Source organism: Cnephaeus nilssonii (assembly GCF_951640355.1).
Source record: "Cnephaeus nilssonii genome assembly, chromosome: 4".
NCBI classification, from domain to species: domain Eukaryota; kingdom Metazoa; phylum Chordata; class Mammalia; order Chiroptera; family Vespertilionidae; genus Cnephaeus; species Cnephaeus nilssonii.
In genome coordinates this window covers 7,207,774-7,234,558 of record NC_137075.1, presented here as the reverse complement: position 1 = coordinate 7,234,558, position 26,785 = coordinate 7,207,774, and the positions used below count along the sequence as shown (strand labels likewise).

Here is a 26,785-nt window from a genome sequence, read left to right as displayed (position 1 = left end):
CATTCTTCTTGTTTGGAAATGGAGTATTTCAGAAACAAGTTTCCTTGGTAAACCTGTTAGTATGTTGTCAGGCCAGTGTGACTTCCAACCCAGTATCTCGCATATTTCCAACACCCCTTTAGGTGTAGCCCCATTTTGTCCTCTAGACCCAATCTGTGTAATAGAAGAGGTTTATAGTCTAGCACTGCTGACTCAGGCTTGTCTGGTGTCCAAATTCTGATTGGTGAATATCTTCCTATTTCTGAGACGCTCAAGGCTCCACTGGGGTTAACTGGGGATTTGTCTTGCTTCTCATACTTGGATCTCTGTTCCCTAAGCCTTGGGCCTTTGCTTGCACATTCCATATCCTGACATCTGCTGACTCCTTCCCTGATGGCAGCTCCTGTTTGTCCATACTATTGAGTGCCCCTTGCCTCAGGTAATCCTGGTATGCTTATCTGCAGCCTATGCCTTGATACATATCTGCTATGCTGCTCGACTATTGTCACTGTCTCTGGGGCGACCCATTTGCCAGATCTGAATGTGTTCTGAAAGCAGAGCTATGAGATGTGAAAGAAAGAGATGAGAATGAAAAAAAAAAACAAAAAACAAAACCAAGGCTTTTGGCCTGTGAAACTGGAAGGAAGAAATTGCCATTAACTGCAATGGGCAAGATTGTAAGAGGAACACATATAGGATTGGGGAACGATTAGGAGTTCAGTTTTGGGTATGTTAAGCCAGAGATGTCCATTAACCATCTAAGTATGGAGACTGATAGTTATTGGACACTTCTGGAATGTGGAAGAGAGGTGTGGATTGGATGTTATTATTTTGGATGTTGTTGGGACACAGACAGTAGTGAAGCCATTACATTAGATGAAGTCACCAAAGGGTTGATGAAAAGAGAAAAAAGAAAAAGTTCAAGGACTGAACCAAGAGACTCCTACATTGAAATCTGAAACAAGAAGAAGAACCAGCAGAGAAGACTGCTTATTGGAAAACTGCTTGCTTTCTTCAGCAAATAATTAGCAGCCATTATCATAGCCACGTGCTAGGATCTAAGCGGTTTTTCCTCATTGAGTTTCTTTAGTGTGTGCCTTGCTGTATATGCAGAGAGGATGCTACATACTCACTATTAGCAATTACTTTTTTGAAGTTTTTACTGCAGGCTGGGGTTTGCTTCAAATCTCCCTCATTTTCTCCTAGTAGGAGTGGGCTTGGTGTACATTTGCAGAGGCAGAGCAGACTGACCAGTGAGCAGTGAAGATCATATGCACACATTGCACTGAATGTGCTACTGTAGGTAGCTGGTTATTAATAAGGAAAAGAGCCTGGCTGGTATGGCTCAGTGGTTGAGCAGCAACACCCAATAGGGGTCATGCTGACCGATGATTCTCTCTCATCATTGATATTTCTATCTCTCTCTCCCTCTCTTCCTCTCTGAAATCAATAAAATATGTATATTTTTAAAAAAGAAAAGAGAGCAAAAGGAAATCAGACATTGTTGAGCATATTCATCTGGGAAGCAGAGGCCTGTTTGCTTCACTAGGAAGCTATAGCTTCATCTTCCCCTCAGAAAACCACCAGTCCGTTCTCCCATTAAGGTCACTGGGGGAAGGGATAGAACAAGGGGGAGGTAAGCACATGTGTAATCAAGTCAAAATGGCATAGGGGAGGTGCTGGACTATAGAGGCCTGTCAGTGAAATCTGGGAAAAAGAAAATTGGCTAGGGGGGGTAGAGCCAATGCAAGCCCAGGAAAGCTAAATGGTTATTTCCAAAAACTTTCTGGTTCCTCCCAAGCCTCAGAATACATAATTTCATAATTCCAGGTGAACAAAGAATCTCTCAATCTCTCTCTCTCCCTGACCTGCACTCAACTTGTTTGTTCACATTATCTCCCACTGGGGAGCACGTGACAGGTCTAATGGCTGTGTCAGACGGCACGGGCTTCCAAGGACTATGAAGCAGAAACTCTGGGCACTGGCCTTTGCCTTGGCCTTGTTGAAAACACAGTTGTATTTTTCCATGGTAAGACAGACAGAAATGGGACATTGGAAACCAGGAAGTGAACTCTTTTGATATTACATCACAAATAAACCATGCCACCCTACCACAATCTCCCATGTGTAGTTCCCTGGAATTCTTTCCTCAGGTTCCTGTGGAAGAGTCTGTTTTCCAACCTCAGCAAATGCAAAGTTGAAGAAAAATCTTTTCTCTCCAAATACACTAACCAATCATACCTGTGGGTGGGAGTTTGGCTTTTTATTCATATACTAGAGGCCCAGTGCATGAAATTCGTGCATGGGGGGGGGGTCCCTCAGCCCGGCCTGCAATGCCAGCGTCCCGCGCCCCAGCCTCTGACCAGAAGCCCCTCCCTCCACCCATGCGGCTGGGGCGCGGGACGCTGGGCTTGCATCGCTGGGGCAATGCTGCCAGTGTCCCGCCCCAGCTGCTATGGGCGCGAACGTCTTTGTGACGGAGTGACGGTTAATTTGCATATCACCCTTTTATTAGATAGGATATATATATATATACTAATGGCCCGGTGCATGAAATTCGTGCACAGGGTGGGGGGGTCCCCTCAGCCCAGCCTGCACCCTCTCCAATCTGGGACCCCTCGGGGGATGTCCGACTGCCAGTTTAGGCCTGATCCCACAGGCAGTAAGACATACCTCTTGCAATCTGGGCCCGCTGACTCCTAACCCCTCACCTGCCTGCCAGCATGATCGCCCCTAACCACTCTACCTGCTGGCCTGCTCACCCCCAACTGCCCTCCCCCCTGCGAGCCTGCTTGCCCCCACCTGCCCCCCGCCTGCCTGCTCGCCAACTGCCCCCCCCGGCCTGCTTGTCCCCAACTGCCCCCCCCCCCCCGCCAGCCTGCTTGCCCCCAGCTGCCCCCCACTGCCAGCCTGCTTGCTCCCAACTGGCCCCCCCTGCTGGCCTGATCACCCCTAACTGCCCTCCTCTCCTGGCCTGATCACCCCTAACCACCTCTGCCTCGGCCCCACCACCATGGCTTTGTCAGGAAGGACGTCTGGAAGGTCTCCCGGTCTAATTAGCATATTACCCTTTTATTAGTATAGATTATTTATATATATATATATATATATATATGTATATATATATATATATATATAATGTATATTCATTCATTCTTCATCTGGTAAGTGGTGATTCTTTGGGAATTATTTTCTCTTTGTTTTGTTAAGGAAAAACCAGAAGATTTTGTTTAGCCGGCTTTTATATTAAAGTGTAATCTCCTAAATAAAATATAAAATATTTAAAATATAAAAACCCACAAAAATTTTAAGCAATCCCATTTAAAACCTTTATTAAGGGAAATGTATTAGTTTTCTAGGACTGTCGTTACAAAGTACAATCAACTTGGTGGCTTAAAACAACACAATTTATTCTCTCACAGAGCTGCAGGCTAGAAGTTGAAAGCCAAGGTGTTGGTAGGGCTGCACTCTCCTGAGAGCTCTAGAGGAGGATCCTTTCTCGTCTCTTCAGTTCCTAAAGGTGCTTGGAAAGCCCTGGCGTTCCTTGGCTTGTTGCTGTATCACTCCAATCTCTGCCTCTGTCTTCACATGGTCTTCTCTCCTGTGTGTCTGTGACCAAATTTTCCTTTTCTTGTAAGAACATGATTGTATTAGGGTCCACCCTAATCCACTATGACCTTGATTATATTTGCAAAAACCCTATTTCCAAATAAGGTCACACTTCCAGGTTCTCAGTGGACATGATTGGGGCGGGGGCGGGGGCGGGGGCGGGGCAGGCGGGGAGGAGGCATTATCCAACCCAAAGCAATAACTAACTTCTTTGCTTTATGAAGCAGTGAATAGGGTGGCCCCAACCAGGGTACAATCAATATGTAACTAAATACAAGGTATTAGATGATTCCCATAAAAATCAACATACCCACCAACTGTAAAACAAAGAAGTTAACAAACACTTCAAGGAAGAAAAGGACTTACCCTAATTGAGTTCACATCACACTTCACTGTACTTCTGGTTTATTTTCAGAAACGATAGCACTCTAACAGTGTTCCACTGTGTCCCATGAGAGTTTTCAGTTTGCCACATATTTGCTCTTTTATCAGTCATCCCTGGTGGGTTTGATGGTGTAGTAGGAACCAAAATGAATTAGCTAGTTGTCTGATCCTTCTCTTCCTTTATCTACATCCCAGAGAATTCCAGATTGCTTGCTTCAAGGACTTTAAATTGGTCTAAAGCTTTCTGATCTAATCAGATTGGATTGAGGTTTGGCAGTGAGCCTGACTGACTTTTCTAGAACAAAGGTCATTACCAGACCAAACTGGGTCCAATTACTCATTAGTTGCCAGCCAAATGACAACTCCGAGATTTCATGAGAAGGAATATACATTATTGTCAGCTATCAGGCAAGGAAATGGGAGTAAGGGGGGGAGGGGGGAGCAGGCTACTTCCCAAAGCATGTGTCTCTGAACAAAGGATTGGATTTGTCTTTATTTAGGGAAATCATGCATAAACAAGGTGAGCTTTGTCATTGAATGTATAGGTAGAGGCATTTCTGTGCCTTAACAGTTAGAAAACATGGTTCACATGTTCAAAAATGGTGGAAAATCTCTGCCCCTGGGAGAATTTTGTATTAAAATGAAGTTATAGCGAGAAAAGTTCATGGGGAGGTCAGTAGAGGGTTCTCCAAGCCACTTCGGTCAGCCTCGGGCGGTTTGAGCCAGATCAGCCCCTGGTCTTGTAAATCATCCTGGGCTTGTCCTTGAAAAGACAGTCTGGACGTTGTCAATGTCAGGGATGGTGTAGATATAAAAGGTTTAACCAATTAAGTCTCAGCCCTCTGTTAAACCCAGCAAATTATAGGTTGTGGTTACACAAACCTCATAATATCTAGGGTGATCTAAGTATGTTTACAGGTTAAGCTAAGCAAAGTTATGAATTCTAAATAAAAGTCTCTGCTAGGCTACCTGCTAAGCTGTATATTTGGTAGGTTACACGGTTGGACCTCCTAAACATGCAGCCCCCTAAGGAACGCAAACTGGAGCCCTCTGTTTAGACACAGGCCAACGCTTGTGGGAAGAGAGCAGCAAAGTGGACACCGCATCCTCACTCTGAGTGCCTCTCTTCCTTGCGTTATGGAGCAGTGGAGAGGGTGGCCCCAACCAGGATCCAGCACATAGGTGACAATTAGAGAAAGCAGGCAGCTTCCGGATTTCTTATACCTTGTAGTTTCATTCCATATTCCACTTACCAAGTGGCTCTAGGTCCTCATTCTTCTTGGCTGTCATCGTTTAGAGATGGTTATTTTAAAATGTATCATCTAAACAAGGAATCTCAGATATTTATTTCAAAGCATAGTATTGATTTGAATTTAGTCACTTCAGCTATATATAAGCTAAAATGATAAAACAGATTTTTGTTCTTTTCTAGTCAGCATTCAACTTTTCCTTTAATGTCAGAGTACTTCTGTTGTATCACTGACCTCCTTGGAGCAGATGTTATGCTAAGCAACTTATGCTAAACCAGTTTATTTCGGCAAAAAGTAGATCTTTGCTTATCATGTCTGTCCTTTCTTCCCTAGAAAACAGGTAAAACCACCCACTTTAGGGAGATGAGGCTCTCAGCATAGGATTTCGTGCTATGCTAGGAGTAGTCCCATGTGCTAGCTGATACCTAAACAAACCTGGTTATAAAAGTCACAGAAAATGTACATCTTTTTCTGCAACAACAAAGCTCTGTCAAGGAAAATACCTATCTGGCAATACAGGAATTAGCAATCCACTAACTTTACCCCTTCTCCAGCAGTGCTAACTTCAACACTGGCTGAAATTCTCAATTACTGCAACTATAAATAGTAAGCTACTAACAACAGGAGAAAAGGAAAAAATAATTTTAAAAATCTTAAAAACCCTTCTTTTCTTACTGAAGTTCTTTTCCATAAACTGATTCCCAAAGTTCCCTCCTTTTGCTAAAAAATTGTAGTTAAACTTGTCAGGAAAATGCAAAACACTGACTTATTTCTACCTCAAGGGAATTGCTTAACCAGTAGTTGACAAAGATTTGTGAATATAAGAGATAATAATTGTAAATCTATGCCAAGTGATTTATAGCCCATTGATTCATAGAAATAAAACGATTTATATATTTTAAAAAAAGAGATAATCAGATGACAGATTTCCTTTTGGTTCGATTACACAACTTCTATAAATGTTTCCTTGCCTCAAGGTGAGGTGCCAAAGACACCAACTCAAGTCCTAGGAAGGTATATCCTAGACCTTTATAAACCACTAAACACTCAACCCTTTCATTCTGTGTTTATGACTTAAAAATGTATGTAATATATTCATGTGGTAAATGTTAGTTACTCTCTAGTCACATTTAACCTAGATATTAATCCATGGGCTTCATATCAGAGAAATGAGATGGATTAAAATGTCTCTATGGATTGGTTTCTAAGATCAGGATCAGAACTTCCATGCGGTGGAGATCAGATGGGCCTGCTCCACTCAGTATCTCAAAAGCACATCAAATGCAAGGTGTCTACAACCAAGTCCATATATGCCTTCTCCATCTTCATCCTGTCCAGGGTTCCTCACTCACTGAATGGCATTAGTTGTGAAAGCCAAAAATGTAGGTGTCTTCTTTGATTCATCCTTTTCTTCACTCACCCAACCCATTCCAACCCATCATTAAACTGTTGTCAATTTTATCTACTTTACTAGAGGCCCGGTGCACGAAATTCGTGCACGGAGGGGGGGTGTCCCTCAGCCCAGCCTGTACCCTCTCCAATCTGGGACCCCTTGAGGGATGTCCGACTGCCCAGTGGGATCGGGCCTAAACAGGCAGTCGGACATCCCTCTCACAACCCAGGACTGCTAGCTCCCAACTGCTCACCTGCCTGCCTTCCTGATTGCCCCTAACCGCTTCTGCCTGTCAGCCTGATCACCCCCTAACCACTCCCCTGCCAGCCTGATTGATGCCTAACTGCTCCCCTGCCAGCCTGTTTGCCCCTAACTTACCTCCTCTGCCGGCCTGGTCACCCCTAACTGCCCTCCCTTGCAGGCCTGGTCCCTCCCAACTGCCCTCCCCTGCTGGCCATCTTGTGTCCACATGGGGGCAGGATCTTTGATCACATGGGGGCAGCCATATTGTGTGTTGGAGTGATAGTCAATCTGCATATTACTCTTTTATTAGATAGGATAGAGGCCTGGTGGGGTGGGGGCCAGCTGGTTTGCCCTGAAGGATGTCCCGGATCAGGATGGGGGTTCCCTTGGGGTGTGGGGCGGCCTAAGCAAGGGGCCTGTGGTGGTTTGCAGGCCGGCCACGCCCCCTGGCGACCCAAGCGGAGGCCCTGGAATTTATTTACCTTCTGGAATTTATTTACCTTCTACAATTGAAACTTTGTAGCCTGGAGCAGGTATCTGGAATTTATTTACCTTCTACAATTGAAACTTTGTAGCCTGGAGCAGAGCCAAGCCTCCTGCTCACTCTGTGGCCAGCAGCCATTTCTGTTGGGGTTAATTCACCTTCTATAATTGAAACTTTGTAGCCTGGAGTAGAGGCCTAGGCCAGCCAGGGCAGGTGGAAAGCTTGGCTTCCTCCATTGCCGGGGGCAACCCTGGCCTGATCTCTCCAGCTCTGTAGCTGCCACCATTTCTGTTTGGATTTGTTTACCTTCTATAATTGAAACTTTGTAGCTTGAGTGAAGGCTTAGGCCTGCAAGGGCAGGCGGAAAGCTTGGCTTCCTCCGTTGCTGGGAAAACCTTGCTATCTGTGGCTGTAGCCATCTTGGTTGGGTTTATTTGCATATCTGCTCCTGATTGGCTGGTGGGCGTGGCTTGTGGGTGTAGCAGAGTTAGGGTCAATTTGCATATTACTCTTTTATTAGGTAGGATTCCTCTAGAGATAGCCACTGCCATTCACGTAAACTGCTTATCTTCTACCAAGGTCTAACCCTGTTATTAGCCTCTAGAGTTCATTCTTCACCCTAATCCAGATTATCCATTTCCCACTAAACTCTGCAAATATTATGAAATAGCTCACAAACACCAAAGAACAATATGTAAATATGTACACTATAAGGCATAATAAAATGAATATTCATTCACCCATCACCCAAGTTAAGAAAACATATTAATATTTTTTCATGCAAATATAACTCCCCTGCTTAAAATCCACATAACTCAGTCATACAGGTCTTTTGATTCTTGGGTCCTGGCTGCTGTTTCTTACCTCAGGTTCTTAGCTGTCACTCCTGTTAGAATATGCTCTCCTGCCTTCATTGCCCCTTTAACTTCTCCCATGCAACTCTCCTCAGAGTACCCAGGGTTTCCCTTCACAAGTACTGACATTTGGAATGACATATTTATGACTATGACATGTCTAAAAGTTCCATATGGGCACAAACCTTATCTTTTTGGCTAATCATTGCAGCAATTGTATCCACTATTCCCTGGCACTAGTAAAGGTTTGCTAGACGATGAAAGGAAGGTGACTTCCTGATTTATAGATGGAGGGCGGGGGAAAGAAAATACCTTAGAATTCCCTATGAAGTGTAGTCACTGCATATGAAAATAATCCTACCTTTAATGAATTCTAGCCTAGAAGTTGTTTCATATAAGGACTGCCTAATTTAATTGCTTCAGCCTTAGAAATGCTTCATAAACATATCAAACTCCAACCAGTGGGCCTATCCATATTAATTGCCATTCACTTAGCTAAGGCCCATGTATAACTGCCCTTAGGATTAGAATTTTAAAGTTAACATCTTTACTTTGACCTTGCTCAACCAAGAATTTTTCCTAGAAACCAAAAATGAAGAGCTCAATAAATTATCCATTTTAACTGAAAACAGGCTTGCATTAAGTAAATACACCTGAAATAAATGTTCTATAGTTGTACATGGGAATGTAAAATATTATATTCACAAGTACCCTTTGCCATGATTCGGCTGTGAGCCAAGTCACTTAACCATTAACCATTCACATCGTAAATAAGTATTTTAAGAACCAAAATAAGAAGTGTTTAGTATCACAAGTTATTTAACTAGAAAAAATTTTTTCTTTAAAAGTCAGGAAAAACTATTCTTAATGTATAAGATGAAGTTATTTCTATCTATAGGCTATGCTACATTTATTAGGATCACAGCTTTGAATGGGATTAAATTCAGGTTCTGCAGTTTCTGGCAATGACTCCTGAAAAACTCTATTAGTTTTCTCATCTATGAAGGTACAGGAGAAAACCTATGTAATGACCTAAACATTTGCTAAACTTGGTCATTGCTTGATTACTAACAAAAGCTTGCCTTCAGGGCTAGAAGGTAAAGATAAGAAAACCACTCCAGACCAGAGGACCCTTTGATAGCATGAACTTTTCTAATTATACCCTCATTATAATACTAAAATCTCTGCCCAAAGTGGAACTTACACACCATCTTCTACACAGGCAATATATGTATAGCCATGTCCACTTCTGCTCATGTTCACCCAAAACATACCTTAAAATGTGAAGATGTAAGAAACTATCCCTGTAATACCACGTGGTCTTTTGTTCTGGGGAGGTTCTGCTCAGGGAATAATCCCCAGTGCACTCCTTGCTCCCTGGCTTGCAATAAAGTTCCTACTAACACAATCAACTTGGAGTGTTCTTTTGGTTGACACCTACCATGTGGCCTGACCTGTTTCAGTAACAAGAGGAACACTGCCTCATCAACAAGATTATCTGAAGATCAAATAAAAGAACATATGTGGAAGCACCTGTCCTAGTCTGCACTTAATAAAAGTTAAAAAAAAAAATTTACAGCCGAAACTGGTTTGGCTCAGTGGATAGAGCATCAGCCTGCAGACTCAAGGGTCCCAGGTTCGATTCTGGTCAAGGGCATGTACCTTGGTTGCAGGCACATCCCCAGTAGGGGGTATGCAGGAGGCAGGTGATCGATGTTTCTCTCTCATCGATGTTTCTAATTCTCTATCCCTCTCTCTTCCTCTCTGTAAAAAATCAATAAAATATATTAAAAAAAAATTTACAGCACTGCAGGATTTACAGGTTACAAAATACTATAGATATACTACATAAAGTAAAACACAAATCTCAGACTGCCTAGTCTTTTGTTTGTATTAAACCAAACTATCATAAAATATTCAACTAAATCTTAGAATGAATCTGCATCTACTGTAGCAATGTATAAAATGTATAACCATTTTAGGTTTCAAAGGGAAAGGATGGATTGTTGACAAGAACTGCACTAGCTGTTAAATGTATCAGACTCGTGCATGTTAACTACCTCAGTATTAATATATTTTTTAAGCCTCTGAAGCTTTAATCACATTATTTTTGGTTTCTGAAATAAAGCACAGAGAACCCATCCTCTCCTTCCTCTTCTTTCCTTTTTTAAGCTGTAACCCTTTCTGCCCACAAGCAGGAAGCATACAACCTCCTCTGGGCTGTGTGCTCAGATCTCCTGCAGTAAGGATTTCAGGAGACTGTAACCCTTCCCTCATTCCCCTGAGGGGAAGATATGGCCTAAAATTCATTCTAAACACTGTTTCCTTTGGAGCTGATGGCTTGGTTAAATGTAGCTGGCCTTTTTTACTCATGCATAAGCATAACTTCAATATATTTCCTTTCAGATAAAATGGAAAAAAAGATGTGAAGAAAACTCTTGCCAGTCATTTCTGTAGACTTCAGCACATTATTTTGCCCCTTTTCCAATATAATACACAGGTTGGGCAAAAGTAGTTTATAGTTCTGAATACACAAAACACAGAATTTATTTTTGAATCATTAATGAATTATTCTATTATTTTCCATACGAGAACTGTAAACTTACTTTTGCCCCACCCTGTATTTTCTTGACAGATAATGGAATAAGACTTGATTTAAGATTTATAAATATTTAAGTAAAAAGGAATCAATTTGGAAAACTTTATCAAAAAGTTATTAGAACAAAGGTTTGTTTTTTGACAGTGAAATGTATATTATATGGTTGCCATTATTTTCTCTCTAGGAAGAATGGTAAAATGAGATATACAGTATATAAGTTATTGTAAGCTCATGAGAATTTTTTAAACATTTAAGAGACATGAGTTAGAAAAAGTACAATCAAACCAACTGTAAAAGTCAATTGTTTTTATTTTTTTATAAAAGGCCTTATCTGTTAGAATATACATACACTAAAGTATTGTAAGTGAAATGGCTTGTGTGGAAGATGCTTTAAAAGATTCTACCTTAAAAAAGTTGTGTGTATGTGTGGGTTGTATTGGTGGGGGAAATAGGGGAAATAGATAATAAATATGATAACAGACCACAGTATTCTAATACTGGCTGTTGATATATATAATAAACAAAATGATGGAATTTCATGTCTCTATATAAGTGGCACCTGGTGTAATACAATATACAGATTTTTTTTTTTTTTTTGTGTGTGTGTGTGTGTGTTTGTGCAAGGAAAATATCTTTACTTCTGCAGAAGGGTACATACCAACAGAGTCTGGCAGCACCTACACTGAGCAGGCAGTCTGCTCAGGGTTTTATGCCTGACAAACATCATCTGTCCCTCACTCTTGATTGGTCAGAGCTAGGCTCACATTCTTGCATGATTGGCTAATTTAAAGGAAAAAGGGAGGAGTTGACCTTTGCTGTTTCAAAATGGCAGCCCCCATGGGAGCTGCCAAACTCCCTTCTTTGACAAAAATGATTACTTTTTTTATTCTCACAATTCCCCCCTTTTCTTATTTAACTCTTCTCTTAAAACTCGGCTAACATTAACTGATTTTCATGCTTTGCAATGTGTAGGAGAAGGAGATTGTTTGATCAATGTGTTTTCAATTAACCTTTGGATAAGACCTCTCATGCATGGAATGATATAACATCCCATTACTGTGACTCCTAACCTGATTATCAAAGAGGTGAATATGGACACCATCATTCCCTTCCACTTTCTGAACCATTGCTCTAGTTAAATCGGAGAAAGGATCCTCAATTCCAGAATTCTCAGCTAACTTATTAGCTAAAGTTGTTCAACCCTGTAGGGCCTTAGTAATGGTTCTGTCTGGAGCTGTGTTGTCAGGGATTAATGTACAATACTGGCCCGCAACATTAGACAAACTCCCTTTTCTGCCAGAATCATATCCAAGGTCATCCTGCTGGTGGCATCTAGTTGTTCAGCTATATCTTTAACTGCATCTCGAGTATAGTTAACAATCTTTTGCTGGTTATAGTAAATGTAATTAATCCAATCCACATTCTTGTTTACAGTGGACCACCAGTACAGGACTGATTCAAACCCTGCCACAATATGATTTCTAGCCTTAAACTCATTTGGCACCCCTTTTGGAACCCTAATGGAATCTATGTAAATATGGGGATCAAAGGAGCCCCTCTCTCTCTTCTTCCTAGTCTGTCTGTCCATTGAAAAAGGTATACAATATGCCAAAGTGAAAGGGATAGCCAATTGTATCAGAGCGCAAGTTCCACTCCAAGTGCTGGGCAAGGTCACAAATAATGGTCCCCCACACCACCACCAGATATCAGCATAGGGTATCAACAGTGCAGAATGATTGGCTTCTGAGGATACTCGGCTATTTACACATCCGGATAAATTTCCCATATACTCCAAGTACTGTTCTCCCACCTTGAGAGGCAGGAGGTATAGTTTACGGTGGAGGAGAGAGGCCGGATCGCTTTTTTGGGGGGTCCTAGATCTTTACCTCTGTTGGATGGGAACAGGGAGAAAGTCTTACAGGAATTGTTTCCCCAGGCGATTTTCTCCTGATACAGGGCAAGTACATATTCCATCCCGTTACTGTCTGAGGTCCATCCGAGTGGAAATGGGACCACTTGGGTCTCTAGTATTCCTGCTGCACAAGCATAACAGTTGCTTTTATTTAATCCATTCCAACCAGGCATTCGTTCCCTTACACCCTACTTCTATTTGCATGGTGGTGGCATTGGCCTAGGGGATCTTGTCCTGTGACTTCTACTCCTAAATCTAGTCCTAGCCAATCTTTTAGCCTAAAGGCTGAAATATCCAAGTCATTCAAGTTATCTATAACCAATAACTTAACTGGGTAAGCATGATCCGGATTGTACACATTTCCCCAGCCCACATTGTAAGCCCATGTAATTTGCGAGGGCCCTAAAGCAAATAGACAGCTTACAGTTTCTTTAGTGTTAATTTCAAGGGGCTATGTCCTGGTATGGCCGTCCAAGTTGAGGTGTTTCCACCTGGAGAAGCTGGTGGTCTGCCCGCAACCCATGTGTGATGGGTCCAACCTTATTCTGCAGTCCGAACAGCAGTCTCAGTGGTAAGCAAGATGAGGTAGGATCCTTCCCAGGATGGTTCCAACTTTTTTCCCTTCCAAGTCTTGATTAGAATGAACGTAGTCTCTTGGTTGATGACGATGAGCTGGTAACTCAAGAGGAGGGCCTTGGGCCAGGAGGCCTTCTTAACCAACAGAGTCTGGCAACACGTACCAATATACAGATTTTTAAAAAAGTGTTTAGGCTATGCATTGCTAAGCATAGCTGTGACTTATGAATCTAGCATGGAAATGTTAGAGGGGTATAAGGATCTTTTGGTATGATAGGATCTCTTGCAACTCAGAGAAAGGTAGAGAGGGGAAGGCGATAGAGTGGTAGCATTATTCTATGTTAGAATTAATATATTATGAAAACAGAAGACGACTTTTGAATGAAAGACTCTATGCCAGACTTGAAGTCATCACATATTCCCCACATTCTCCATTTCTGTGGTGTGGCACATCACCAGAAACTCTTGATGGAATTAAATCCTTAATATTCAAAATGCTCATATCCAATGTAGTTCCAATCCTTAAAAAGAAAATATTCTTTATGCTGAATGCATTTTTATGCACTCTAGAAAAATCAACATATCTCAGTAAGATTTAAGTAGGAGTACAAGTGAATTAAACCATTCAGATAAAAATGCAACTAAAGCTGCATTCGCTGCTTTGATGACTCAGGAACATTTATATATGATTTAGTGTGATACTCCATCCACATAAAAAAGGCATTCTATTTCTTTATTTTTTTATTTGACAAGCAGCAATATTATGTTTGTCATTTTAATGTAGATACAATTATTAGGTTATCTGTCATATTACGATATTTAAGTTTTTTATTTTATGTCCTTTAAGATACATTTAAAAAAAAACACACATCAACTGCAAACGTGAAAGGGAGAAAAAGCATGGTACCCAACCAAATTTCCACATTTCAGCAATACTTCACTCATTCTTTAATAAAGTTTTAAGAAATGTCATAATGACATGAGCTTGAAATATCTCTAGGCATTTTCTCTGACGCTCATGACGTGGCACTGGTGATGTTGTAAACAGCAGAAAAACAGGGGCTGCCAAATGACCAAATTATGGAGGCATAGGCCTGCTCTTTTCCCCACAGGAACACACCAAATGGTGATGGCAATGATCTTCTCACACCCACACAGGAGGAGAGCAACATCATGCTACGTAACTGTATTCATCTGCTGAAGCCTGGCTGCGTTCAATGTACTGTTTGTCTATCAGCACTTCAATACACTTCTTAATCATGCTGATACTAGGGTTAAACCTAGCTCTTGACTGGCTAATCACCTGTAAGAGAGACATGGGTGTCAAACTACTGCCAATTAATCAGTTATAAATAATTACTTTTAACCAATCAGCTATAAAATTTTCTCAATTTTATTGATGTTCCATCAAGGATATCTAAGCCATATAGAAAAATATACTTAAAATAATTATGAAATTATATTAAACAGAATAAAATCATATTAAATGGATACACGTGATATATCAAGTAAGAGAGTGCCATAACAATATTAAAAATTTTAAACTCAGAGAGCAGTGCATAAGGAGAGAGGGAGAATTAGATCAATTTTGACATAATGACCAAAAGTAATAATTTGTGCAAAGTAAGGAAAAAGCCTAATGTTTATGTTGTGAAGGAATTAAAATGCAAAACATATATAGCAAAATATAATTTTCATACATAAATTAAACTAGAAACTAATTAATCTATCTAAATACCCACACCCTCAAGCTTCCCTTACTCAACTTTTAGCTCTTAGCTGAAGTAACACTTTTTCAAGAAAGCTTTTCCCAATATCCCTGTCAAGATTTTTATGTACATTCTCACAGTATTGTATAATTTTTTTCAGTGCATGTTACTGTAATTTTATAGTGCATACTAGAGACCCAGTGCATGGGTTTGTGCACCGGTGGGGTCCCTCAGCCTGGTCTGTGCCTTCTCGCAATCCAGGACCCCTCAGGGGATGTTGGACTGCCAGTTTTGGCCTGATCCCCTCAGGTCAGGCCGAGGGACCCCACCAGTGCACGGATTCGTGCACCAGGCCAGTTTCGGCCCGATCCCCGCAGGCCAGGCCAAGGGACCCGACCGGTGCACAAATCCATGCACCGGGCCTCTATTATGCATATAAGATCTTTGGTTAATCTCTTCCCACCCTCTCCTCTCCCCACTTCCCTCTGAGATTCATCAGTCTGTTCCATGTTTCCATGACTGTGCATTGAGCATCTGACCCCTGGTGGTCAGTGCACGTCATAGCTACCGGTTGGTCAGATGGTCGCTTAGGCTTTTATATATAGAGATTATTTCAATAATGTATTTCTTCTCTATTAGACTCTGAACTACAAAAGGGCAGGAACCACATTTTGCTTTGCTCTGCATTAAACCCCCAACAGCAAGCACAGTGCTATCACATCATAGACACTCAATATTATTTATGGGATGAGTCTTTGATGTGGTCAACTTCCTCTAATAACTGGAGAAAAGACTCAATAAAGTGGTGAAGTTTATACCTCTGAACTCAAGCCAAAGCAAATCTGAACTTAATTCTGAAATTATAAGTGGGTACTGTTCCCATTATGTAATGAAGCATATCTTTATGCTATTTGCAAATCAATGGATTTCTGTATCATCTTTACAAAGAAACATTACTCATCTGTACATCGGTAATACTCTCTACCCCAAGAAGTTTTGAAGACTTTTCCCTCTTTTACCTCTTGAATAAGGGCATTATGCCGAAGTACTTTTCGTGCTTTCATGATACGAACTATAGCAGCTTGGAGATACATTTTCCGGTCCTCATCTACAGCACTTCTAGTTTGTTCCATTTCCTATTTTACAGGTGGGAAAAAGCAAATGAGACATTAAATCATAATTGTTCTGAATTCATTTTAATAGTGAGCATTTATACTGAGCATTGGGTAGAGGAGGGTATAGGAGAATAAATAATGATGGACGGAGACTTGACTTGGGGTGGTGAACATATAATACAGTGAACAGATTATGTGTTGTAGAACTGTGCACCTGAAACCTGTATAATTTTATTAACCAGTGTCACCCCAATAAATTCAATAAAAAGGCAAAAAAAAAATACCGAGCATCAAATTATACAGTTATTATGAGCCTAAAATCACATAATCTTTACCAAAAAATATGTACAATGAGCTATACACAATTTGTTGGGTTTAAGTTGGAAGGTTATTTTAAAAAATTAACACTATTGCAGACTGTATTTAATGTAAACAGGCAATAAAGAACTTAAATGACACAGAACAGTAATTTTCAAGACTGCTGTCCTATCAGTGAGTACAGACACTATACCACAATGCTTTCAGATGCTTCAGTAATTGGCTCCAAGTGCATACTGGACTAGGCTTCCAGGGGAAGAACTGTGGAGGGTTCTATTTGGCTCAAGCAGAGAAGCCAGAAAGGATTGGCCAAAAAGGGCATAAATCATACAGCTCAAGGTAACAGTAGAAGCAAGGCACAGAAGTAGGCAATACCACATTAATAGGGATCTCATAACAGCTTTTAACAGATAAAAATATAACCCATATCTTACAAATTATTATTCATTAGTCGGAAGGAAATAGAATATTGAACATTTTAGGATTCAAATTTAATAGCAATTCATTAACATTTGTTTCCCCATGGGGAAGTTCCTGAAGAGTGCCTGACATCATATATACCTTCACATCCTGCCCCAAGCCCAAGGACATAGGTAGCAATAAGGAAGCGTAAGTGATGTGAACAGGCCATCCCAGAAATAAGCAATAATCACTGCTGAGTTAAAGAATCAACAGCACACATGCAAACTGGCTTATCTGGTAGTCTGGACTCCATTCCACACCTCATAGATCACAATTTGAGTTCTGGCAAGATTCCCAGGTGGTTCATTTACACATGAAAGTTTGAGAAGCATTTTTAACAATTTTCCTTTGAAAGAAATTAGTTGTAAAACTTTCCTTTATTTTACAAATGAAAAATATAAGAGATTATATTACTATTCAAGATAGGACTTTTAAAAAAAGATGCAAAGCAGAGCAATACATTTATTTTAAGAGCAATGCAGCACCCTTTTCCTTAGGTACCCATTATACTACTGTTTTTAAAATCTAAACTACTGGCAGAGATTTTGTTTGTAAGGTTAGTAAATGCAAAGAATATGCCAGAAAAGATACAGCGTATTACTAATTTTGATGTGCAGAATTTTGCATCATCTCTCAATGTTCCTCTACTTGCAAAGTACAATGCTTAAATATTTCCAAAAGAAATGACATAGAAAAGCACTTACCTGTGGTGTGTCTTTCTGCATTGATGTAGTAATTTTAAATTTTGTTCTTTTACTGCTGAAGTTCATATTTAATGAAAATGAAGATTCTGCATCAATATCTTCCTACAATTACAAATAATTCACTTATATTTATAAAACATAAAACGATTACATAAGAGTTGCTGCAAATAATATGCTATGTAATAACCAAGAAAAAACATCCTAAATTCTCATAATCTTTTACATTACAAAAATTATGAGAGAAAAATAATTGTCTTCTGTCAAACGAAGAAGCAAAAAAACAATTCTTTTCATTTTACACTTGATAGAATTTTAATCAATTTAGATTAAATAAATAAGCAAATTTCTGGCCTATTACATTATTACCTTTGGATAAGACAAAAGAATCAAGCTCATTGGCTTAAACAGAATTTGACATTTTAATTTTTATGAAATGTCAACTCATAATTTCCCCATCACCCCATTTTGAAAAACTAAACCAAATGTTTTTTTTAAGTGCTGTAATAACAATACCAATTATGAGTTACCTGACTATAAAAGCAAGCTGTTCCCAGTGGCACACAAGTATCATTTCTCCATGACCCTGGTGTGATTCTGCCAAGAGTCTGCTCTTCAATTCATGTTTTATTCACTCTGCCAGAAGCAAGTGGCCTTTTCTCAAGTGAAAGTTTTTAAGGCAACTTTTAGAATCACAACTTCTCTATCAGGCTTAAGAAAGCCACTGATACCATATACTGAAATTTCTCTACCAGCAGGATCAAGAAGCACTTAAGTAGGCCCTGGCCGGTGTGGGAGCTTTGACCATCACACCGAAGGGTGGAGGGTTTGATTCCTGTCAAAGGCATGTGCCTGGGTTACAGGTTCTATCCCTGGTCAGGGCACATGCGGAGGCAACCAAGCAATGTTGATGTCTCTTTCTTTCTCCCCTCCTGCCTTCCCTCCCTTCCACTTTCTCTGAAAATCAATGAAGAAGATATTACTTGGATGTGGATTAACAACAACAAAAAAAGAAGCACATGGTAGATAGACTCAGTTTCAATAATAAACTAAGAAATTCTAAGAAACCGACAGATTCATATTTAAAATTTAATGTGCAAACAATCTATATTTATTTTTTATATTTTTGGGCAGTGAAAATAACACATTTCAAAAATATATATAACTTCTAATTCAGCAATTAAGCTTAAACATTTTTTAACTTAAAATAAATTAATTGCTTTAAGTCATAATTAATTTCTGTATTTAAAATCTTAATATTAAGAATTTTAACATTTAAAGATTCTGAAGTAAAAAAATTTAATCACTTCTCAAAATTAAGAAAAGCCTTTAAAAGATTTGAATTTCAGAATATATGTAATTTAGAGCTGTTCAACTATAGGCTATAAAATGTTATCATAATCTTAGAGATGTCAGCAAAATGAATTGATGAGAGAAATAAGTTGTAGGCTATTAACTTTACCAAAATAAAAATGAAATACCATCTACAAGAATTTTTTTCTTATAGGTACAATAATTTAAAGTAGGAGATTTAACTCACATCTGTTGCTTTTAAAAAACTAATTATCCAAGATATATTACAGTAACAAAAACTTACTACTGTAAAGAAAAGTTATAAAAAAAAAGAATATACTATTGGCTTGCTAGTCTCATGATAGATATTTTAAAAATTTGGTGGTTTTTGAGTTCTGAAATTAAAGGATATGAAAATGAGTGTGTTTGGGTTGAAGTTACATATGTTAAATATCATACAAATGACATCAATAAGCTGTCATTTCCTACTACAGAACCATGCAGTTAAACATTAACCAAATACATGGGGGAAAATATCTTGGAAAGTTTTAAGATAAGCTACAGTTTTCAACCTCAATCAAAAATTCTCAATGGCCCTAGCTGGTTTGGCTCACTGGATAGAGTGTCGGCCTGGGGACTGAAGGGTCCCAGGTTCGATTCCGGTCAAGGGCATGTACCTTGGTTGCGGGCACATCCCCAGTGGGGGGTGTGCAGGAGGCAGCTGAACGATGCTTCTCTCTCATCGATGTTTCTAACTCTCTATCCCTCTCCCTTCCTCTCTGTAAAAAATAAATAAAAATATATATTAAAAAAAATTCTCAATGGCAATTTTTTCCAATTTTTCAGTACATTGTCATAGTACAGGACAAATGAAATCAAACTGTAAAAGGCGCATAGGCACCAATTTTCATAGCCTTCTCTGTGACTCCTCAAGTTCACAGTTGTAAGGAACCGGCAGTAATGTAGCTGATTCAAGTGCTTTCCAAAGTACCAAGGGCATTAACAATTATAACCTACTTTAAAATGCTTTAACGTTTATAACGCTTAAATTCCTTGACCTTTAAATTCCCATACCTTTTCTGAATCATGGTTAATCATTTTCACATCAAGTAATGATTTGATTGTTTTTGTCAATTCCTTTTCATTCATCTGTGTGCTGTCTTGAAGCTCTTTATAGCTGACAGTTTCACTGTTGTTGAAGGCTAGAAGAACTGCCATTTGGTATGTTGTAACCATGGCTACATATGGTTTGCCCAAATAGTTCATTTTAACTTCACCTACAATTAAAACAAAATGTGACAATAAACTGGTCATTCAAAGAAACATTTTGAAATTACTTGAATAATAACTGTTTATTTTAGATATTATTCTCCTGAAATAGGGACTTATTAATTGTTGTAAAGCCATTCCTGCCGGCAATGTAATTATTTTGTTTGTTTGATGGATTGGGGGTAGGGCTCTTAGTTTTGAGTATAAATCATGGTTAAGCTATCATAACTTTACCAGCAGGGTTTAAACAATGTCTTTAGTTAATGGAAGGCTAACTAAAACTTAGAAAAAAAAACAGTAAGAGGAGGTGGGGATAGGAAAAAAAACAGACAAAGGGGAGAGAATGTTGGCTTGCTATTAACAATGGCTTCATGTGCTGTCTCCATCTGCTCTATCCCAGGGAAGGTCAAGCCTACAGGGAGGTCTATGAGCACACAGGAAATGCTTATCCTATAGCTACGATTAACTATAACTTCTGCCAAAATTGTTAAAATTACATCTTTCTTCCCAGCAATTTTCTAGGGGAAAACAAGAATGGGGGAGGAGAGACAGACAGATCTTAATTTTATTTAAACAGTTGATAGAATAACAGTGTGCTAGACTCTACCTTACCCCCCAAGAGCTATTAAATATACAGCAGGTTTAGGCATACTGCAGTTTTGCAATATTCCAGGAATAGAACACTGAAAAGCTTGCAACAAACTGTATGACCAACATGTATGCATTCTGTAAAACTCAGTAACAGTCAAAAAAAGTTAAGGTAAGTCAAAGAACTGCTTCCTACAATTGTGGTACAATGATTGTACTAGTATATTTTCTCTCTCTCTCTCTCTCTCTCTCTCTCTCTCTCTCTCTCTCTCTCTCTCTCTCTTTCTCTCTCTCTCTCTCACACACACACCCCTTGCATTATTTGACTGTCAATGGATTGTAAACTAACCCAGCATGAAAATTGGTTTCAGAATCCTACATTTTAACTCAAGGAAGCTGTATTTCACATACTAGTAAACTGAACACCAGAGGCTGCATTCCCCATATTAATAACCCTGATCAAGATTTTGTGCTTTGTTCACTACTTAATTAAATATTTTAAAGAATATAATTTTATTTGCCAATTTATTATCAGCACACACATGCCTACTTTAACTTTCATTATACCTTAACTTATTTTTTTTAAAAACCTGATATTCAGAAATATTCTTCAAAATTATTTGGGAGGAAAAAAAATCCCTAATCTCTGAATTTTCATGAAAGAAAGTTTAATATATTAATTAGAATATTATATTCACACAAAGAGTTTAAGTAAGAAATTATCACTAGTGTGCACTACTAACAATTAGTATAAAGAGTACATTAAGGACTTTCATCTCAACATGTAAGTTTGGAAAACGTGGCAAGGAGCAAAACATCACATAAACTATATTCTATCATTTGCGCGGTGACTGCTTAGTCATACTAGTATACCAGAAAAAAAGAAAAAACAACGAGAGGCCCGGTGCACAGTTTTGTGCATGGGTGGGGTTCAGCTGGCCCGCCCCGATAGGGGCCAACTGGGCTGGGCCTGCCCCGCCCCCTGGTCGAACTTTCAATAGAACTCCTGGTAAAGGGGACAATTTGCATATTAGCCTTTTATTATATAGGATGTATCAAGCACCTCGGTGACTAAATGAGACCATCAGAAAGCATGCCCTTGATGTTGTAATATGCTGCATGGGCTTGGAAACAGAACGAGTCTTCTGTGACATAAACAGTCTTTTATTACCACTAGAATCAAAACAGCATGAGGGGACAGTGCAAATAAGGGGTCAAAGTGTCACTTACTATCAAGTACAGTCTGCAACTTATTATCAAGTATAGTCTGCAACTTAAAAAGGGTTCAACTAGTAAGCTTTGTATCACACCTTTTTCTTGCTATATTTTTTTTCAATAAATTATCAAGATCAGGGGTACATGGACCTTTTCCCATTTTTCCAGCATCATGCTCTTACTGGTCAGCTTATGGCTGAAAAGACTGGGACCTAAATATCACCCTTCAAATTACCTGCTAAATGAAGAGGGGAATATATCTTTACAATGGAGCTAACTGTTGGTTACCACCTTAATAAAGTGAGCAACTTTAGTGTCGCTCATAGTGGGACAATCTGATATTACATGTCCTCTGTTGTAATACTAAGATCAGAGAATCCTTAGTATTCTTGCCAACAATATTTAATCTAAATATAATGAAACTTTTAGACCTAATTTCCACTTTACAGAAAATATAGGGAATCAGAAAACAAATAAAATACATCACAATTAAGTAATGTGACAAATCCAGAATGCCGGTCTTAAAAAAATATATATGTCCAGAAGGTTAAAGTGGGATGGGGGGAAGATGATGGAGAAAGTGTTAGATAAGAAAAGGGTATCAAGGTCTGGGCAGTTCTCAATGTTATTACTAAATGCTTTTCTGGCTAAATGTTAAAATGTAAACAGGACTAGCTTGACAGGATCTCAAAGGTATAAATGTAACTGAAAAGGTTAAAGAGAATAAAACGGGGCAGAGAAAAACTTATTGTGCTTAGCAGATATCTTGCAGCCTTGAGCACAGCGTAGCTCAAATAACCAGAAGACACCTAGCATGGGAGGAACCAAGGATGGACCAGACCCTTATGTCAGCAGAGCGGCCTACAGCCAGCAAAAATTAATAAAAACATATCTCTCCCTGCTCTCTTTGCTGATGTCTTTCTCGGTCTCAGCCCACCTGCACCTAGGTGCCTGGAATAAAAACCTTTTTGATACATTACAGCCTCATGTCATAGGTGCACGACCCCAGCCCACTCTGAACCTTTCATTTGGTGCCAAAACCCGGGAAGGTCTAGTGAGGGGTCCGGTAAGAGCCATTGCAGGGTTCCAGCAACCGGCACTTGGCACTCAGAGAAACCGTGATCGTCCGGCTCCTGAGCTCCCTTGTGTCCGGGAGAGCCCCCAGCCAGGCTCCTGCACAGCTGAACTTCTGTAGAACTCGTGACTCTTATTTGGGCCCCCCTAGCCTTCCTCAGGACCAGTCTGGGTCGTGCCCGCCCGTGACTGGATAGTGGACCTCTCCTTGCCTTGTCTCCTCCTGCATCAACACCAGGCATAGATTCTTAAGTAAGTGACTTTAGTCTGTTTTCCTCCGTCCGGACTGTCCTGTCATTTTGTGTTTGGAGCCAGGCTCTGGGCAGATATTGTTCCGCCGGCCCCATGGAAATGCAGCGCTGGTCGAGACAAGTCCTCTGGGGGAACCAGGTTCCCTTGCCCACTCTCCTGATGGGGACGCCTGTCACAGAGGGAGGGCTCTGTCCGTTTCTTGTGAACGTTAGGGGGAGACGGGGACACCTTTCTCGGCCTTAACTTCACGGAAAGCAGACCTTAACACGTTAAGCGTCCAGTCAGTCACCAGTGACTGACATTATACTTTCCGTCCGGAAGACAAAAAAGGCCCGGCGCTTAACGTGGTAAGCCACTGCCAGTCACCATGGGGAATGCGCAGTCGACCATTCCCTGCACCACACCCCTGGGCTGTCTACTTAAAAGCCTTCAGATCCTAGAATTCGTGCAGGACGTCTGGCCTCAGTAAAATGGCCCTTGCAATCTCCAAATCCTAACTGATCTTGACAATTACTGCCGCAGGCAGGGCAAGTGGTCTGAGATTTTACATATCCAGGCTTTTTTTTTTTTACATTCAAGGACACATCCTTTCTCTCTGTAACAGATGCTCTCTCTCACCAGATTTTTCCTTCTTCACTCTAAGGCCCCAGAGAATCTCAAATCCCCCTCCTCCTTCACCACTTTGGATCCCGCTGATCATCCCCGGTTCCCTAGTCTATGGCTCCTCTGTCTCAGCAGCCTGAGAGCCCACCACCCTACCTAGCAGATCCCACCGCCACCACGCCATCTCATGCCCACTCCGGAGCGGTTTTTGGCTCTCTTCCTTTCCCCACTCGGGCACTAGCCTTAAAGTGCCCCCTTCGGGAGATTGCTGGCACCAAATCTGGCTTCATGGCCAGGGCCACGCAGATACCCTCCGCTGACAGGCCCCTTGCCCCCCACCTCCCCGGTCAGAGTGGATGCTGTCCCTAACAGGGACCCACAATGGAACTATCAGGAAGGGCAGGCAGGTTGCAGGTCTCAAGACCACACTGTTCTCTGCCTAAAAGGACTGAGAAACGCAGCCTACAAAGCAGTTAATTATAAAAAACTAGAAGCCCAGTGCATGATTTAATCATGCATGTGTAAGCTGTCTGTCCGCTGGTCGCTGGTTGGCAGCTCGGCGGGGGCGTGGTCCTCCTGCGGCTGGAGCCCAGGCCTGGGTCTTGCCTTTGCCTCCCGCCCAGGAAGGCTGGGGCCCCCGCCCCGTGCTCCTGCGGCCCAACTGCCGCCAGACTCCTCCCCGCGGAGCCGCGCCGCCCGCCCACCCCCCCTCCCCTCCAAACCTCCAAAACGCCACCGGCTCGCTGCCCCAGAGGCCTGTTTGTGCCGCAGCACAGCCATGGCGCAGACGCTGAGCTCGCGTCGCCGCTGGCAACGCGAGCTCAGCGTCCTGCCTGCCCAATCACCACCCCAGCCACCCCGAGTCCCGCCCCTGTGTCACCTGCTGGCCCAATCGTGGGCGTAGCGGAGTGATGGTAATTTAAATATTACCTTTTTATTATGTAAGATTAGCAAAGGTCACCCAGGAAAAACATGAAAATCCGGCAGTCTTCCTCCTCTTGCCTTACACAGGCCATGAGAAAATACACTAATCTTAACCCTATAAACTCCCCAACGAGACCTTTTAAACATGACCTTTAAGATTTTAATAATAGAGACAAGGAGACCCAAATCAAAAAACAAAAGACGAGATCAGGACAAGGCTGAAGCCCAGACAAAGGCCTTCTAGCTCCTAGCCACCACTCTCACAAACCCCAAACCAAGTGCCAGTCCTCCAACCAAGAGTAAGTCAGGAGATAAGCCTCCTCTGGGCCCATGCTTCAACTGCAACAAGAGAGGACACTGGACCAAGTCCGGCCCAATCCGAGACCCCCGCCTGGGCCCTGCCCAAGGTGCAGGAGGGAAGGCCACTGGAAATCAGACTGTAGTCTGGCCCCTCCAGGTCAGACCCCAGCAAGGCCTCCCTCTGGATCTGGTTTGGAGCTCCCAGACCTCCTGGGACTGGCCACTGAAGACTGAAGTTGCCCAGGCCCCAACAAGGCCCCACAGACTTACATCACCAGGACAGAGCCTCAGGTAACGATTGTGGTGGCAGGTGGTAGGTAAGCTGATCTCCTTTTTAATTAACACTGGGGCCACTGCCCTCTCCGAAGTCCCTGGGACCCTCGTTCCCTCCTCAGTCTCTATTATGGGGGTTGACAAATTAGTCTCACAGTCATTAGCCACCTCACCTCTACACTGCATCTTACTAAATAACCCCTTATCCACTTTCCTTGCCCAACCGAAACGGTACAGACATCCCCTCATAAAGCCCAGCTGTCCCAAACAACATTCACCTACTTCAGTTTCACTCTCACCCCCACGAAACCATGCCATTCCTTAGAGTCTAAGGCTTAGTCTGTAAATGCCTTATCTCCTCCATCATTGTCCCCTCGTCTAAACAAGAAATACTCTCCTTTCTCGGGCTTGCTAGATACGCTTGCCTCTAAGTTCCCAATTTCAGTTTTCTTACAAAGCTCCCCTATAAAATAACATGGAAAAGGGACTCTTCACTGAGCCTTTAGAACCCAAGGCCAGCATTCTCACCACTTTAATGCTCTGAAAACTTCTCTGACCTCAGCGCCTTCTCACACCTTCCCCTACCCCCTTTCCCAAAGAACAACTTTCTTTACTGCAAAACTACAGTTATTTAACAGTCCGACTACTATCAGAAGCTGAACTCATTATCACCCAAACCTTAGCATATTATCTCTAAGGAAAAACATGATAGTTTTAAATCCAAGCAGCTAGAGGCCTGGGAACAGACTGCTAGTCCTGCTCCCTCCTCCCCCACCCTTTCTCCAGCCTCATAGGCCTATACATAATTTTCCAAAGTCGTTGGCAACTTAAAGATTTAAAACATTACTATATTAAATGATAAACATCTAAATATTTCAACAAGTTTGAAGTTCACATAATTTTAGTTTTTATTACAGAAAATCTATAAAGTAAATTTAAAACTGTTACTATAATGTCTTATGCTTTGTTAAAGATATATTTCTTAAAAGTGAGAATGTTTATCAATGTCAATCTAAGAAATGCTGGCTGTTTACTTTTTAATTATCATTGGAAAATTAAGGTTTAAATATTGTATGGTTTTAATAATAAAGGACATAAGGCATGGACATGCATTTTTAAAGAAAAAAGAAAGTGAATTAAAGTTGTAAAAGTGTTTATGAAGGTTCGTAAAAGTTATAGAAGATTTGTAGGAAGAAATGTTAAAAGGAAGTTATAGAAATAACACAGGCCAGTAAGCCAGAACAAGCAGAATAGGGAAACCGAGATAGTAAAACAGCAGTCCACAGCCATGTGGTAAATCCTATCTTCCTAAACCAAGGACAAACTGAACTAAGAGAATAAACCTCATTTTGATATATTAGACTACAACCCTCCAAACTAATGTCTCTTTCCTTCCACCAGACCAT

General features: G+C 40.9%; 1 protein-coding gene across 2 annotated transcripts in view; it reads right to left on the bottom strand.

Moving 5' to 3' along the window:
• Positions 1–11,108: 11,108 nt before the first annotated feature.
• CUL2 (cullin 2) overlaps positions 11,109–26,785 on the bottom strand; it is a 150,722-nt gene continuing 135,045 nt past the window's right edge. For both annotated transcript variants that reach the window (XM_079769123.1, XM_079769122.1), the window contains exons 18-21: positions 19,956–20,158; positions 17,592–17,693; positions 16,012–16,128; positions 11,109–14,586 (exon numbers count right to left, since the gene is read on the bottom strand). In XM_079769123.1, the coding sequence (XP_079625249.1) occupies positions 14,455–14,586; positions 16,012–16,128; positions 17,592–17,693; positions 19,956–20,158 (554 nt within the window). In that variant the 3' untranslated portion in view covers positions 11,109–14,454. The remainder of the gene's footprint in view (positions 14,587–16,011; positions 16,129–17,591; positions 17,694–19,955; positions 20,159–26,785) is intronic.